General features: G+C 33.4%; 2 protein-coding genes across 14 annotated transcripts in view; one reads left to right on the forward strand and one right to left on the reverse strand.

Moving 5' to 3' along the window:
* Positions 1–16,297, forward strand: part of Pcm1 (pericentriolar material 1) — a 93,347-nt gene that overhangs the window by 72,092 nt on the left and 4,958 nt on the right. For all 13 annotated transcript variants that reach the window (XM_046425944.2, XM_058573122.1, XM_046425943.2 and 10 more), the window contains 10 exons: positions 239–359; positions 1,967–2,125; positions 2,361–2,497; positions 3,849–3,983; positions 6,625–6,822; positions 9,215–9,277; positions 9,513–9,648; positions 10,054–10,214; positions 13,558–13,630; positions 14,760–15,016. In XM_046425944.2, the coding sequence (XP_046281900.1) occupies positions 239–359; positions 1,967–2,125; positions 2,361–2,497; positions 3,849–3,983; positions 6,625–6,822; positions 9,215–9,277; positions 9,513–9,648; positions 10,054–10,214; positions 13,558–13,630; positions 14,760–15,016 (1,440 nt within the window). The remainder of the gene's footprint in view (positions 1–238; positions 360–1,966; positions 2,126–2,360; positions 2,498–3,848; positions 3,984–6,624; positions 6,823–9,214; positions 9,278–9,512; positions 9,649–10,053; positions 10,215–13,557; positions 13,631–14,759; positions 15,017–16,297) is intronic.
* Positions 7,174–16,297, reverse strand: part of Asah1 (N-acylsphingosine amidohydrolase 1) — a 68,799-nt gene continuing 59,675 nt past the window's right edge. The window contains exon 15 of the mRNA XM_058573127.1: positions 7,174–7,227. Within this exon, the coding sequence (XP_058429110.1) occupies positions 7,189–7,227 (39 nt within the window). The 3' untranslated portion in view covers positions 7,174–7,188. The remainder of the gene's footprint in view (positions 7,228–16,297) is intronic.

The following is a 16,297-nucleotide window of genomic DNA, read 5'->3' on the forward strand; positions in this document are numbered from 1 at the left end:
AATCAGCTGACTTTTTAGCTACATGAAAAGTGTTCTGTAAGGTTCCTTAATATTTTAATATTTTCTGTGACTTTGCATTTATCCTTTAGTAACGTTGATTTTCACAGTTTTGCTTGGATGGAATATCTCTTTAAGATGTATAATGTTATGCAAATATTGTTTCCTTGTTAGATCTTTAATATTTATAAAATGTTTTAAGGAAATATTAGTGATTTTTGTTTATTTTATTATAACTTAGGAAACTTTTGAGAAGAACTTTGAAAGAGAAACACATAAAATAAGTGAACAAAATGATGCTGATAATGTTAGTGTCATGTCTGTATCTTCAAATTTTGAACCTTTTGCAACAGATGATCTTGGTAAGTGCATTTTTTTTTATCATCTCAATATGACTTTAAGTTGATCTCATGCAGTCTTTGAATTGCATTAATAAGGAAACAACTGGATCGGGCTAGGGCTGTAGCTCAATGGTAAAGTGCTTGCCTCACATGTGTGAGGCACTGGGTTCAATCCTCAGCACCACATAAAAATAAAGATTGGGGCTGGGGCTGTGGCTCAGTGGTAGAGCGCTTGCCTGGCATGTGTGATGCCCTGGGTTCGATTCTCAGCACCACATACAAACAAATAAATAAATAAAGGTCCATCAATAACTAATAAAAATATTTTTTTAAAAAATAAATGAATAAATATATTGTGTATCCATTTACAACTCAAAAAAAAAAAAAAAAGAAAGAAAGAAACAACTGGAAAGGCAATATGCATTTTAAAGAATATGGACCTAAAAGTCTCAAGTCTAATTTCAGTACTCTTAACTCTTCGACCTTGAGCAGATCTTCTAATCTTTATGATTCTGCAAATACTAAGGAAGCAGGGATCCTGTATACCTTACTGTATTGTTGGGGAAAATGTATGTAACTTTCTAGCATGAATAATAAGAGTTCAAAATGTTAATTTCCTTCTCCTTAAAGTAAAGTTTCCTTAAAGGAAACCTAGTAAATTAATGGGAGAACTTCAGACCTATTCAAACACATTTTCACTAAAAATATTAACTTCATAGTGTGAGGTAAGAACTCACATTTCTTGGCATAAATAACCTATATAAAAATTTCAGGTAATGTTAAAGCATGGCACATTGTGTTTTTCCCCCATGAGTAGTAAAAAGAATTTACATAACTTTAAAAAACAAAACAAAACTTCAGTGCTAAACTTAGAAAGGAAATCAGAGGAAAGAAAATATACCTGATAACATTTTTCTGTGCTGCAGCCTATTAAAGGATATCAAAATCGTCAGGAATTCAGATCTCCAGGGCACTTTGTTGATAAAAATAATCTCATGTGCCATTATTCTAGTTGTTCATATGAGGAGAAGATGATTGATATGATTTCAAAGGCAGTTTTCCACGATGAACTCTTTCCCTCTTTGCTTATCCTTCCCTTTCTGAATTACTAACTTTTAAAGTGTTGGCTATATTCTTTCTTTTACTGATTTTTTTTTTTCTTTTTCAACAACCCTTCACTGCTAGCATTGTTTGAAGTGGACATAGGAGAATTAGGAACTCTCATTAATAGGCTTTTTCCTTACCTTATTTGCTTGTGTTAGTTTGGATCATTTTCTGTAGAATTTTTGTGATATTTTGGAATTTGTTTTCTTTTTACTGTTTAAATGAAACATAGTGAACAAAATGGGTTTCATAATCAACGTGAGTTTAAATCACTACTTTTATGCTCGACTATGAAATCTTTTTGACAGGTTACTTAAGTTCTCTGAAAATGAAAACACTGTTTCCTACTTTATAGGGTTACTTACTGTAAAGATTAGGTAAATAAATGTGATGATGTAAAGAAAGTTTCCCATTAATATAGAACTGGTTTAAAGCTAATTTTCTTTACTTCAAACATTATTTTTTTAGAAATACGTGAAAAGTTTCTTTTATGAATACTAAAAATATTTCTGTTCCAAATGCAGGTAACACAGTGATTCACTTAGATCAGGCATTAGCCAGAATGAGAGAATATGAGCGTATGAAGACTGAGGCCGAAAGTAACTCAAATATGAGATGCACCTGCAGAGTTATTGAGGATGCAGATGCTGCTTCCGCCACCACTGTAATTAATAATTCAGAAGGTATGTTTTAGATTGATTAGGGTATTTGAAACAATTAAAGGCTCTACCTGGCATATTAATAATTTTTTTTTTTACTACTTTTTCCTAATTGTTTGGACTGCTAAAAACTGCATATATTTCCTTTTTTTAGCATAAAATTATCATAATTTAAACATTCTTTAAAATGTGGCATAAATACATATGTATAGTGTCATAGGCTTCATTTTGTTAATGTATCATTTTTCTTAAAAAATAGAGACTCCCATTATTGAAAATCATAGTTCACAACAACCTGTAAGTGAAGTTTCTAGCATCCCGTGTCCTAGAATTGATACTCAGCAGCTGGATCGACAGATCAAAGCAATTATGAAAGAAGTCATTCCTTTTTTGAAGGTAAACTTATTGTTTCTAGAAGATAAACTAACTTTCTGTATTTTGATTTTTGAGTCATTCAAAAAACTTCATTATAGTAAATCCTGAAAATACAAGTAAACAAAAGAAAAAAGCCAAAAAGGACCCATTAGTTTTCGCCCAGAGATAGCCCCAGCAACATTTTGTGAGCCTTTTTTGTACTATTTTGTACACATGCATAGTGCTTTTTTCGTTTGTTAAAACATCTTTGAAGATTATTATTTTTCTGTTACATGTTTTTAATGATTACACAGTATTTATTATTCATTCAAAAATATTTGTAGAATGTCTACTTTATGTCTTGTTTTGTGAACATAGCAGTGAACAAATCAAGCCCTTTGCTGTCGTGGAGATTACTTGATAATAGATGTTCTTTAGACTCATCTCAGAAAGTTAATGGTAGGGGCTGGGGTTGTGGCTCAGTGGTAGAGCACTTGCCTAGCATGTGTGAGGCACTGGGTTCTATTCTCAGTACCACATTAAAAATAAATAAATATAAAGGTTCATTCACAACTAAAATATATATATATATCATATATATATATATATATATATATGATATATATATATATATATAAATTAGTGGTAATTCAGATTATTTTGTAGTTCACACATAATTTTAAAGGACAGTAAGAAACATGCCTGGGGCTGGGGTTGTGGCTCAGTGGTAAAGTGCTTGCCTGGCATGTGTGAGGCACTGGGTTCGATTCTCAGCACCGCATATAAAGAAATAAAGGTCCATTGACATTTTAAAAATATATAAAAAAGAAAAGAAACATACCTAAAGTGGCTTGTTAAGAAAGTTAGAGGTTATTGTTGATTCAAGACATTTCATAACATCTAGAGACAATTTTCATTGTTAGGATGGGGCCAAGGTTGTGGATATTTTGGAGAGTAGTATAACTAACATTTAATGGATAGAGAAGCCAGTATGCTTCAAAACATCCTGTGATATACAGGATGTCTATCATATGAAGTTTGAGAAACCCTGAATTAGAAGATAATAAGAATGGGTTGTAAAAGTAGTTGAAATTAATTGAACTTTATAAACAGAAAGACATGCAGATGGGAACTATAGCATGGATAGTTCTCTTTAATACAGAAAGAAAATGATAACAGTTAAAAGCTAGTAAAATATTATTACCTTTTATGTTGGTCAAAATTGCAAAACTCAATATGTGTAGGGTGGGAGTTTGCTCTCATGAGTCAATCTTTCTAAAAATGTGTATGTGAAAATTATTTGTGCAAGAGAAATGAAATTTCATAATGTATGGATTAAAAATTTTTAAATAGTAGATAAGTGTATATCCTAACCAACTAGGATTTTTCTTAGGAGCACATGGATGAAATATGCTCTTCTCAGCTTCTTACTTCAGTAAGACGCATGGTATTGACCCTTACCCAGCAAAATGATGAGAGCAAGGAGTTTGTGAAGTTCTTTCATAAGCAACTTGGAAGTATATTACAAGTAAGAGTTTATACTTCTATGTCTTACCACCTGGTTAGTTTGTTTTAGTTTGGTTTTGGGGGTGGGGAGGTATTTTGGTTTTGGTGGGGTTTTTTTTGTTTTGTTCTTTTTTTTTTCTATTTTCTGGCATTACATGATTTATTTCAGTAGTCATTCATTCTAGCAGCCTTTTAAATACTTTTTAGTTTATTTCTTCATTAAAAAAATATTAGGAATTACATGTATCCAACTTAAAAATCTATTGGTTTGATTTTCTTTTTCTCTACCCAGTAAGAACGTTTTAAGTTTAAAATGTTCTGTGACTTTTTCTAAGATAGTTTTTGACTAATTTAGGAAATTTTAGAAGCTGGAAACCAGTTATCAATTGTAAAAACTTTTTAGCACTAATCAGATCAAAGTAATTAGCATTTCCCTTTTCTTATCATGTCTTTATGTTTAGATACTTTGAACTCCTGTCTTCTAGATCTTCATAAAGTATATAATAGGTTATTGTGAACTGTAGTTATCTCACTGTGCTTCTAACACAAATATTTATTCCTTCTATTGAACTTCCTTTTGGTACCCATCAGCTGACCTCCTGTATCCCCCTTCCCTCCAATCTTTCCCAGCTTTTAGTAATCCATATTCTATATTCATATGTACAGTAACTTTATATCAAGGCAGTGGTTCTCAACTAGGGGAGATTTTTGCCTTCCAGGAGACATTTGACAATGTCTAAAGACATTTTATGAATACCATACAGCAGGTATGATACAGGGAGATAGGGAAGTGGGAGGGGAAGTACTAGATAAAGGTCAAACATGTTGCTAAATGTCCTACAATGTACAGGGCAGTCTCTCATAACAGAATTATATAACTCTAAATTAATCATTAATGTCCAGTTTGAGGTCTAGAGGTGTGCTCAGTGGTAGAGTGCTTGCCCTGCAAACTTAAGACCCTGCGTTCAGTCTCCAGCACCATAAAAAAAGGGGGACAGGTTGAAAAATCCTGTGTTAAATAAGAAAACTTTATTTCTCCTTATGTCAGACACTTTTACTGTTACATTTTACCTAACATTTTCCCATTGAGATGGCTCAGTAAGATGTTGTTACTCCAAATTAGACAATACATTTTAATTTCATTTTATTGCATAATTTTCCTATGAAATTTTGCCTTCTGTTTTTTGTGTTTATACTGGTTGTGGATATAGTATTATCATTTTGCTAGAACTTAAATTACTGTTGTCTAGTTTTCCTTTTGAAATATAGTATTATCACTTGGTTAATTTTTTAAACCCTGGATTAGATGCAAATTTCCATCATGTTAATGTTAAAACTAAACTATAAATTCAGTAATAGGCTCAAACTGTCCAGGCTTTACTTAATACTGCCAGTGCATAATTTATAAGGAATATAAGACATCAGTGGTGGTGTACTTTGTAGGAATCCTTTAAATAGTATTCTCTGGCAAAATTTGCTGGCAGAAAACTAAAAGACTATGGAAATGTTCTTGCAGAAATATGTGAAGTATTAAAAATGTTTACGATAGCTTGTATATAAATGAATTTTAGTAAATTTAATCAGGTTATTTCTATAGGGAGAAATAACTTTTAGAATCTAGCTGAAAGAGAAATAATTTATTTGTAATTAACATATTTTCTTTATCAAGATCCACACAGCTCTCCCTTATTTTTACGCAGAATCCAAAGCATTAATTTGGAAATAAGATTTTTATCTAAATCTAAGAAAATTCGAATGTGTTTTTTGCATCCCATTCCTGATTTTTTTCATAGGGGCACATATGTGAAAATACAAGTTAGTTTACATCAAATACCACCTAGAATATTAAAATTTTTTCATGAGCTGAAATTTAAATTATTGTTGTCTAGTTTTCCTTTTGAAATCTGTTCAAGAATTTTTTCACAAAGCACTCAGCCTTGTTGAGTAGTATTTTTTTTCTTTTTTTTGAGTACTTCTTTCTATGATTGAACTAGATACTATTTGTTTTGGGTAATGGGACATTGCTTGTATTTGCTTGTCTATTTCTAAATGGCATTCTATATTTTTTAAAGAAAGAAAAGGGAAGTAGTTTTAACTGTAGAATATAGAATAAAATAATATTGTCCCTTTCATTTGATGATGCTAAAATTCAACTTGAACTAAAGTTTACATTTAAACTTATTCTGAAGAAAATTCTAATTACAATGAATGGTTGGTTAATATAAAGGGGAAACTAAATTAATGATACCATTTAGATGTGGAGGACTTTGTATTTTTCTCTCACAGTATTTAATGACTCATTACTGTAGTATAAAGGTATTACATAGGTATATGCCTAGTATGTACTATCTGAAAACTTTTTGCAATTAGGAATCCCCTGTTTTGTTTGTGCCCAGGAATTATATTAATAAGGATTAAAATTATGGATGACCATAATTATTTGCTTTCCCTTGTTGTATAATCTTTAAGCAGGACTAGCAAAATTCCTAGTAACTTAGTAATTAACTGTCTTTCCTTAGTTTCAAGTTTTTCAGTACTTAAAAGTAATACTACTGATTTTCTCCAAGTCAGTATTATAATTTAATCTTTTAATAATGTATATTGCTGTGCCCACAAGTGAAGTTTTCTCTGATCTTAAAATCATTTGGTTTGTCTATGCATAGGATTCATTGGCAAAATTTGCGGGCAGAAAACTGAAGGACTGTGGAGAAGACCTTCTTGTGGAGATATCTGAAGTGTTGTTTAATGAATTGGCTTTCTTTAAACTCATGCAAGATTTGGATAATAATAGTATAACTGTTAAACAGAGATGCAAAAGGAAAATAGAAGCAGCTGGAGTGATACAGTCTTATGCCAAAGAGGTAAATAACATTGATTTTGATTTTAGGAATAGTTATAATTAGCCTGTAAATATAGTGGGTTGTGTATGTGTGTGCACGTATGTGTGCACGTGCACATGCACATGCGTGCTAGGGCTCTAACCCAGAGCTTCATGCATGCAAGGCAAGCACTCTATTTTTGAGCCAACTCCCCAGCCCTAAGTATGGTTCATGATCAGTATTAATACCTAAATTTGTTTGATCTCAGTCAAAGTAGTTATTTTTAGTAAAATCATTTAATCAGATTGTAGTTCCATACATATACTACATATTAAATCTCAGAAGTAAAAACAGTAAATATTAGAAATGCAGGGGTTGGAGAGTGTAACTTAGTGGTACAGTACTTGCCTAATAAGTATGAAGCCCTGGTTGGATCCCAAGCAAGCACTGCAAAAAAAGAAAAAAGAAATCACGAATGCAGAATACAGATAGGAATGCTAAATGTACATTGTCACACATCTGTTTAACTTCATTGTGACTTATTTAGGCCTCCAAAGAGGAGAGGAGGACTGGGTATCTAGTTTTTTGGTCAGCTACCTGCCCTGGCTGTTACCAGTCCCCAAAGAGTCTCTAAGAATATATATCAACCAGAGGTCATTCCAACAACAGACAGCCTTGTTTGTTGGTTAGGGTTTTAGTTTCATATCCTCCTGTAGTTTCTTTCCCTTGTCAAACTAATTTTGACCATGTGAATTTGGATGAGTTGGTTCCGCCTGTATCTTAGGCTTACCAGGAAGCTTTCCCTCTAGATCTTCACCCTTTTCTTGGCCCTCTGATCATGAGAATGGAAGCAGACCAAGACCCAGATAAAAAGAAATAACCTCTCTTTCTTAGAATCTAAAGTAGACAAAGTCAAACTATGTACTTCATACTTTAAAAAAAAAATTTTTTTTGTAGTTGTAGATGGACAGAATGCCTTTATTTTATTTGTTTATTTTTATGTGGTGCTAAGGATTGAACCCAGTGCCTCACACATGCTAGGCAAGCACTCTGCTGCTAAGCTACAGCCCCAGCCCATGTACTTCATATTTTTATAACATTTATATTCCAGACATAAATTCATTTTAGCCATTGCTTTAGAGGTTAAGGAAAATAAAACAGCGTAACACCATATTAAATTATTAGAAGGAAGTCTCCTTTCAGTTTGCTTTAGCTAGGTAGTCTTCACCTTTGAGTGAAATATAAGCTAAACCATGAAAAATAAGGAGTTCATAATGAAAATGAAAGGAAATAGCTTTCCATGCAAAGATAACTTAAAGTGTAACAACTCTAAGGAAGGCTTGATCACTTGGAGAACAGAAAAGGTCATGGAGGAAAGAAGCATATTGAGGGAAGTGGTAAGAATATAGGTGATGTATCTTCTTCTTGTAGAGATGGACTAGGCTGCAGAAATATTGGTAGCAGGGAAGAGGCTAGGCTTTTTACTGCTCCAGAAACATTCAGAGGCAATTTGGTAGAAAAATAGGTTTTATTCAGAGCCAGCTTTGAAGAAAGATAGAAGCAACTTCATTTTCAAAAATTCTGGGTGTGAGGACAGCTTTTTTAAAGAGAAAAAGCAACAAAGTGAGACAAATATATGCAGATTTAGTTGTTCTGTTTTTGACAGGCAGGGGCAGGGGGCAATCGTCATTTTCAGTGCTCTTGGAACCTGTCAGGCTTGGAAGTTGTCAACCTTACTGTCAGCATGGAGATGTTGTTCTCAATTTTATAGGGGCCCTTCATTTCATTCTCTTTTAAGGTCAAGTTGTTGAGCATTTTAAGCCACATAAAAACTTTATTTATTTATATTTTACTTTATATGATGGAAACTCATGGGGAAGTTTGAAAAGAGCAGTGACATAATTTCACATTCAATTTTAAAGAATTTCTGTATACCACATTAAACATGTACTGGAGGAGAGTAGAGAGAGAAGTGGGGGGACCACTTATAAAACTGTTCAAATTGTCCAGGTAAGAAATTATAAGCTAATGTCTTAGATGGGTGTGCAACAACAAATATATGATAATCATTAAGTCAGTGAGGTGTTCATTGGTTTAGAGGTGAATAATGAATGTAAGCAAAGGCTGGTTCCGAGTTTTCTAGTTTATGTATCAGGATGAATGAAGTGCCATTTAGAGGTGGGGAAGATTGAGGAAGGATGGGGTTTGGAGGAAGAAAATGATGGTTTTTATTTTTGACTTAATAAATTTGAGATGCCTTTTTATATGTCTAAGGAGTAGTGAGGTAAGTGCTGCTACTTTTAGTTTTGTTAATTTAGAACTTACTCTACATTTCTAAGAAAGTATTCTTTTCTTTATACATGATGAAAAATGCAATATTTGTTAAAGTTTTTCTGAATTACCAACGTGTTTTGCTTAATGGATTTGCTAATAGGCCAAAAGGATTCTTGAAGGAGATCATGGCTCACCTGCTGGAGAGATTGATGATGAAGACAAAGTATGTGCTAATTAATTTGTGCCTATAAATAATGCTTTTGGAACAAAATATGAAATAATTTTAACAGCATTTACCTTAATATTTGAGAGCAGAGTATATCATCAGATGCTATTTTTTCTGAAAAACCTTTTTTTCTTTTGAAAATCAAATTAGATTGTCAGAAATGATCTTTGTATTTCTTAACTATGTACCTTTTAAAGTATATAAAAGAATTATTTAAATTACTTGTTGCTAGGACAAGGATGAGACTGAAACAGTTAAGCAGATTCAGACACCTGAGGTATATGGTGCCGAAGGTCCCAAAAATGTAAGATCTGATGTTTCTGATCAAGAGGAAGATGAAGAAAGTGAAGGATGTCCAGTATCTATTAGTAAGTTTAAAAGTCTGAAGTGTGGTTCTTTATTGGTCACTTATTTAAACAGTTTAGAGGAATATAATGAGAATAGAAGTAAGTGTCAAACTCTTGAATTTGAATTCTAATTTGATCTTGACTAAATTACCTATGTGGTCTTGATTAAATTACCTGGCCTTTTTATGCCACGATTTCTAGTATTTACAGTTTGAAGATTTTATATACTCTGTTTTAAGCATCTGGCCCATAAGATTCAATGATGTGAGCCTGATAGCAGGTGCCTGCAGTCCTGGCTACTCAGAGGCTGAAGTCATTGTACATTTGAGTCCAGGAGTTTGCAACCAGTTTCCAAAAAAATCTCCCCCCAAACCAAAAAAGATTAAATGATGAAATTTATTAAAAATTATGTATTAATCAACTTAGATTTATCTAAAGCGGAAACTCAAGCTTTAACTAATTATGGAAGTGGAGAAGATGAGAATGAGGATGAAGAAATAGAAGAATTTGAAGAGAGCCCTGTAGATGTCCAGACTTCACTTCAGGCTAACACTGAAACTAATGAAGAAATTGAACAGGACAGTCAGGTATTTCAGTGTAGACTGGCACACTTTTATTTCAGTTATTGAAAACAAGCACCTGCTGAAAAATGTCAAAATATATAGCTTTTCTCAATCCCATTTTCATGGATATAAGCATCTTTAGTATTCTTAGAATCTGAAACACTTGTTTTATATTTAGTAATGTTTAACCTTGTTTTTTTTTTTGGGGGGGGGTGGTACTGGGGATCAAACCTAAGCCTTGTATGTGCATGCAAGGCAAACATTCTACCAACTGAGCTATCTCCCCAGCCCAAACTATTTAAAACATTTTAATACTTAATTTTTTGGTAACATCTTAAAAAACAATGAAATGCTTTAGAAGATCTTTATATTTTTCTCCTAGTTATACATGAAATAGTTTGTAACAAAAATGAAATCATTTCCCTTTCTGCCTTCACTTTATTCTGTCCCAAAGGCAACACTTTATATAATTTCTTTTGCTCTCTAATCTCAATATTTCTGAATATGTGTGTCTGTCTATATTTAACCATCTATTTAGACTTGATTAAACTGTTAATATTACTAACTATTGAGCAAGTAAATATTGCTTATTTCTTAGCCTTGTATATTTTTCTCCTGAATTTAAGAAGTTCCTCACTTTTTATTAATTTTCTTGTAACATTTAAAGTTTTCTGCTATACTCCCCAGTAGCAAAATTTTCTGTATAAACTAAATTTGTCTTTTTTTTTTTTTTTTTTTTGCTTCCTTTTTTCTTCTGGAGCATTTCGCCTTTTGCTACATTCTAAATTTGGCTCTTCTTTCGACCTACAAAATAGCTACCAATATAGAAATTACATTTATTTATTTATCTTCTTTCTCAGATCTCTGTTTCTAGAATTCAGTCTTTCTTTCTTTTGGCTAACCACCTTATTTGGGGGTAGCATATCTTCAATTTTTTTTTTTTTGTAATGGACACAATATCTTTATTTTATTTAAAATATTTTTTTTAGTTGTAGTTAGACACCATATTTATTACACAATATTATTTACTTATTTTTATGTAGTGCTGAGGATCGAACCCAAAGTCTCACACATGCTAGGTGAGCGCTCTACTGCTGAGCCACAACCCCACCCCATTTTTATTTATTTATTTTTATGTGGTGCTGAGGATTGAACCCAGTGCCTCACACACACTAGGCAAGTACTCTACAACCCCAGCCCTGGTGTAGCGTATCTTTTAGTAACTTCAAAAAAAAGTGTCTTTTTTGTTTTGTTGTTGTTGTTGTTGTTGTTTGTTTGCTTTGTGTGTGTGTGTGTGTGTGTGTTATGGGAATTGAACTCAGGGGCACTCTACCACTGACCGCCTTCCCAGGAGCTAGAATTACAGGGGCTTACTACCATGCCTGACAAAAGACATGATATTTTTATACATTATATATCTATGCAAGTCTTAATTATTTGGTGTTGAAAATATTTTCCTTAAAATCTTTGAAGGTGCTGCTTCCTTGTCTGGTTTTCTGTGTTGCTATAGAGATAAACCATGGCTTTCTTAGTTCTCATCCTTTATCTCTTTTTTCCCCCTGCCTGTTCTAAAAGATCTTTTTTCCTGAAGTTCTGAAATACTGTAATAGTATACCTTGTTGCAAGTCTCCTTTTATTTATGTCACAAGCATACTTGTGGGTCTTTTGAATTTATATCTTAACTATTGTTCAATTTGGTAGTCGTCGTCGTTGTCTTTTCTTTTTTTTTTTTTTAATACCCCACCATTTTTCCTTTTCTCTCCCTCTGGAATTAATATTATCAGATATTGTTAGCCCTAGTGGGCTGATCAACAGCTAGTTTTCTCCTTTTTCCCTTTTATTCCATTGCTTTATTTTTTTGTTGTACTTTCTGGACGATTTCCTTGGCCTTAACACTGGTATAAAGATACTTTTACTTTCCCACTCATCTTTTGTATTTCTAGACACTTTTTTTTAATTGCTGTTTTTTTGTAGTGGTGTTATTTCATGGAAGCATTATTTTTTTTCTATCCCACCTGGAGGCTTGCTTCAAATAATCTCCTAAACCTTAGGTATTTATATTAAAGAATGTATAGCAGGAAACTGGTTTGTTTCCTTTTGGTTCCTCTGTGGGGCATTTCAGTAGACAGCCAGCCTTCTAATATTAACTCTGAAATGTCAGTATCTCTTGGTCTTTTCTTCAGAATAGTGTGGTTTCTTAAAAAGAAGGGTATATAATCTTGACTTCTGGTATTCTGAAGCTAAATGTGGGAATGAGGCCGAGTGTCCACTGTTAACAGACTTGCATTAAATCCTTTGGTTTTCAGTGTGACATTTTACTGTGTCCTCATTGTGCCTTCTTTACCCCACCTTTTCCCCCAAGGTGTGCAGGCTCACTAGTTCAATTTCTGTAAAATAAAATCTTTTATTTTCTGTTGAGGTTGGGATGGGAACCTAGAAGTCCATATTTTTCTTCCACAGTTTTAAAATTACCAGCACCACTTCTTTTTCATCACCAGCTCTACCATCATATACCTTCCACCCTAGAATCTGATAACTTCCAATTGTAATTGAACCTCAGTTTTTGTTCCCTTCTCTGGCTGAAAGCAACTGGCTTTGTTCATCTTTCTCTTCTCCTGGTCAGTTCCTCTCCCATTCACTTAATGTCTATGTATATAAGTATCTTTTAGTTTTATTTAAGATAAGTCTGGGGAAAAAAAAGTAATGACATCTATTTTTTCTGAATTGGTGTTTCTATTTTTTAGGTGGGGAATGATATAGTGCTGGTTGAACCCAGGGAGCTTAACCACTGAGTCACATACCTAGCCTCTTTTTGTATATTTTATTAGAGACAGAGTTTTGCTGAGTTGCTAAGTGCCTTGCCAAGTTGCTGGAACTGGCTTTGAACTCGTGATCCTCCTGCTTCAGCCTCCTGAGCTGCTTGGATTACAGGCGTGTTCCACTGCGCCTGGCTTCTGAGTTGTTGTTTGAGGGATTTATTTATTTATCTATCTATTTATTTATTTATTGGGGTATTGCTAGGGATTGAACCACCCAGGGCACTAATATTTATCACTGAGCTACATCCTTACATTATTTTCAGATAGAGTCTTTTGCTAAGGCTGACCTGGAACTTCGTCTCAGCCTTATGGGTTGTTGGGATTATACGTGTGCACCACAGCACCCAACTTTTTTTGAGTTTGTCTAAGGAAAGTAAACTTTTTTACTTAGCCATCTTGTCATTACATCCAAAGCTTACTCAAAACATTTTTAGGAACTCTTTTTAATTTCCTTGTTTGACAAAACCCACACACATAGTAGTAACTATCTCCTTTACAGTGACCACATATTTTAAAGCCCTGTTATTAAAATATCTTTTTCTGTCTAGGTTCAACAACATGACCTTGAAGAAACAGCTGAAAGCACAAATGTTTCATCAGAACAAGAACCCACTAGTAAAGGTAAGAAATTTAAATAATTGTTCAACTTAAAGTTCATCTAAAGTGCCTTTTATTGGTTTAAAACTAAAACAAATATAAATTTTTAGCTAATGTAGGTTTAAAGGCACTTGGGACTTGATGTGTATCTTTTTTTCCCCCAATAAATCTTTTGTAGAAAAACATAAGAGAGCTTTGTTTCTGCAAAAGCAGTTACAAATATTTGACAGATATTTACCCACAACAAAAAATTCTGCCAGGAACATCTGTAGATAAAATGAGACTTTTTTTTTTTAAACCCATACTTTGGAATGTTAGCTTTTTGTTACTGTGGTCAAAATATCTGACAAGAACAACTTAGAGAAAAGTTTATTTTGGGCTCATGGTGTCAGAGGTTTAGTCCATGGTTGGCGAACTGTATTGCTCAGGGTCCACAATAAGGCACACAGCATGGCAGAAGGGTGTGGTGGAGGAATGTGCTTGGCTCATGGCACCTGGGAAGCAGGGAGAGATCAAGGATTCAGAGACAAGATATACTAAGTCTAGGACTGGGGTTATGGCTCAGTGGTAGAGCACTTGCCTAGTATGTGTGAGGCACTGGGTTTGATTCTCAGCACCACATATAAATAAATAAAGCCCATTCATTGACAACTAAAAAAATATTAAAAAAAAAGATATACAGTCTAATGCCATACCCCAAGTGACCTACTTCCTCCAGCCATGCCCCACCTGCCTACAGTTACCACCCAGTAGTCTATTTAAATTATTAACCCATCAAATAGATTAATCTATTGGTGGGATTACAGCTCAAATAATCTAATAGTTTCACTGTTGAATATTCCTGTTGCCCAACACATGAGCTTTTTGCAGGACACCTTTTATAAAACCATACAAATGAGCCTTAACTCTGGAAAATTCTAATTCACTAGAAATCAGGTAACCAGGAATCTAATTTATTTAATGTTTCCAGATTAGATCTTATGGACTGAATTTGTAAACCACAGCTAAGAAGAGATTTTAATTGCCCTTTTTGGGGGATTATAATGCCTATTGTATTTATTTGGTATTTTATTTATTGTATTTATTTACTATTGTAAATTTAACAGCTGTTGGTATTGCACTGATGTAAAATTAAGACTTTGTTTTGATGCAGATGACCAAGATAGCTCTCCTGTGAAACCTTGTTACCTCAATATCTTGGAAAATGAACAACCTTTAAATAGTGCTGCCCATAAGGACTCGCTTACCACTATTGATTCATCTAAACAACCTAACCCTTTGCCATTACCTTTAACTGAAATTGAAACCTTAGTGCCTAGAGTCAAAGAAGTTAAATCTGCTCAGGAAACTCCTGAAAGCTCTCTCGCTGGAAGTCCTGATACTGAATCTCCAGTGTTAGTGAATGACTATGTATGTATCATTTACATTTCCAGTTATTTTTTATTTTAATTTTTGTGCATTTTTTTATATTCAGGTTAACATTTTAAGTGTATAAACCAAGCTCCGGTTTAGGTTTAGGTTTAGGTCTCTTGAGAGCATTTTTATTTCATATTCACACTTATTTTGAACTTTAGCCAAAGAGTGATAATGAATTAAGATGACCATCCCAAAACCTTAAGGCTATTCTTTTTATAGTTTTGAAAAACAAAAGACATGATTATAGGTGGCAACTTTGGAAGAGTTCATTTTCAGTTCAGATCTGAAGTAATAATGATACATGAGTCATCATTAATCATTAATCTCTCATACTATCCTTTTTTGGGGGTGGGATACTGGAGATCAAAACCAGAGGCATTTTACCAGTGAGCTATATTCCAGCTCTTTCTCTCTCTCTCTCTTTTTTTTTTTTTTTATTTTTTATTTTTTAGACAGCGTCTGGCTTGGAACTTGTGGGTCTCCTGCCTCAGCCTCCCGAATCGAGATTACCGGCATGCACCACCATGCCCAGCAATACACTACTCATTTTTAACTTCTCAGCTACTTAAGAAATTTTATACGTCTTTGCTAAACCTAAAAGTTTACATTTGGTATGTGAAATAAAACAATTTCACAGAAATAGAGTCCTTTTTCTATACAGTGAATGGCATAAAAATATACTAGGAAATCTGTACTTAATGATAGTAAGTAGTAAGTTTAATTTTACTCTAGACAGTTGTTTCAGTTAAGTTTACAGTAGCAAGTTATGTTTTGGATCTTGGGTGTATATGTTTTATATACTTTACTCTCTCCTTAGCAAAATTGAAAAGATTTATAACAGTATTTGAACCTCAATAAGTACTTCTAGATATAAGAAAGGTACTTCATTTTTTAAAAATTAAAATTGATTTACTTTTTAAAGATAAATTCCTGAGAAAGGGTGCTTATAATGTTTTAAAAACATTAGAAGAAAGTTTTGTTTACCTCACCAACAGTAAATGTATGCATATAAAACATGGTGGTGCATGCTGGTAATCCCAGCAGCTCAGGAGGCTGAGGCAGGAGGATCACAAGTTCAAAGCCAGCCTCAACAATTTAGCATTTAGCAACTCAGTGAGACCCTGTCTCTAAATAAAATTTAAAAAAGGATTGGGGATGTGACTCAGTGGTTAAGCGCCCCTGGGTTCAATCCCCTATACAAAAAACTGAAAATTAGATGAATTACCTAGTTGAAATTAATTTGAAGTGAGATTTTAGAGACTTATGAAAATTTTT

This window comes from Marmota monax, unplaced genomic scaffold (assembly GCF_021218885.2).
Source record: "Marmota monax isolate L192 unplaced genomic scaffold, Marmota_monax_Labrador192_F-V1.1 WCK01_AAM20220418_F8-fsc00197, whole genome shotgun sequence".
NCBI classification, from domain to species: Eukaryota; Metazoa; Chordata; class Mammalia; order Rodentia; family Sciuridae; genus Marmota; species Marmota monax.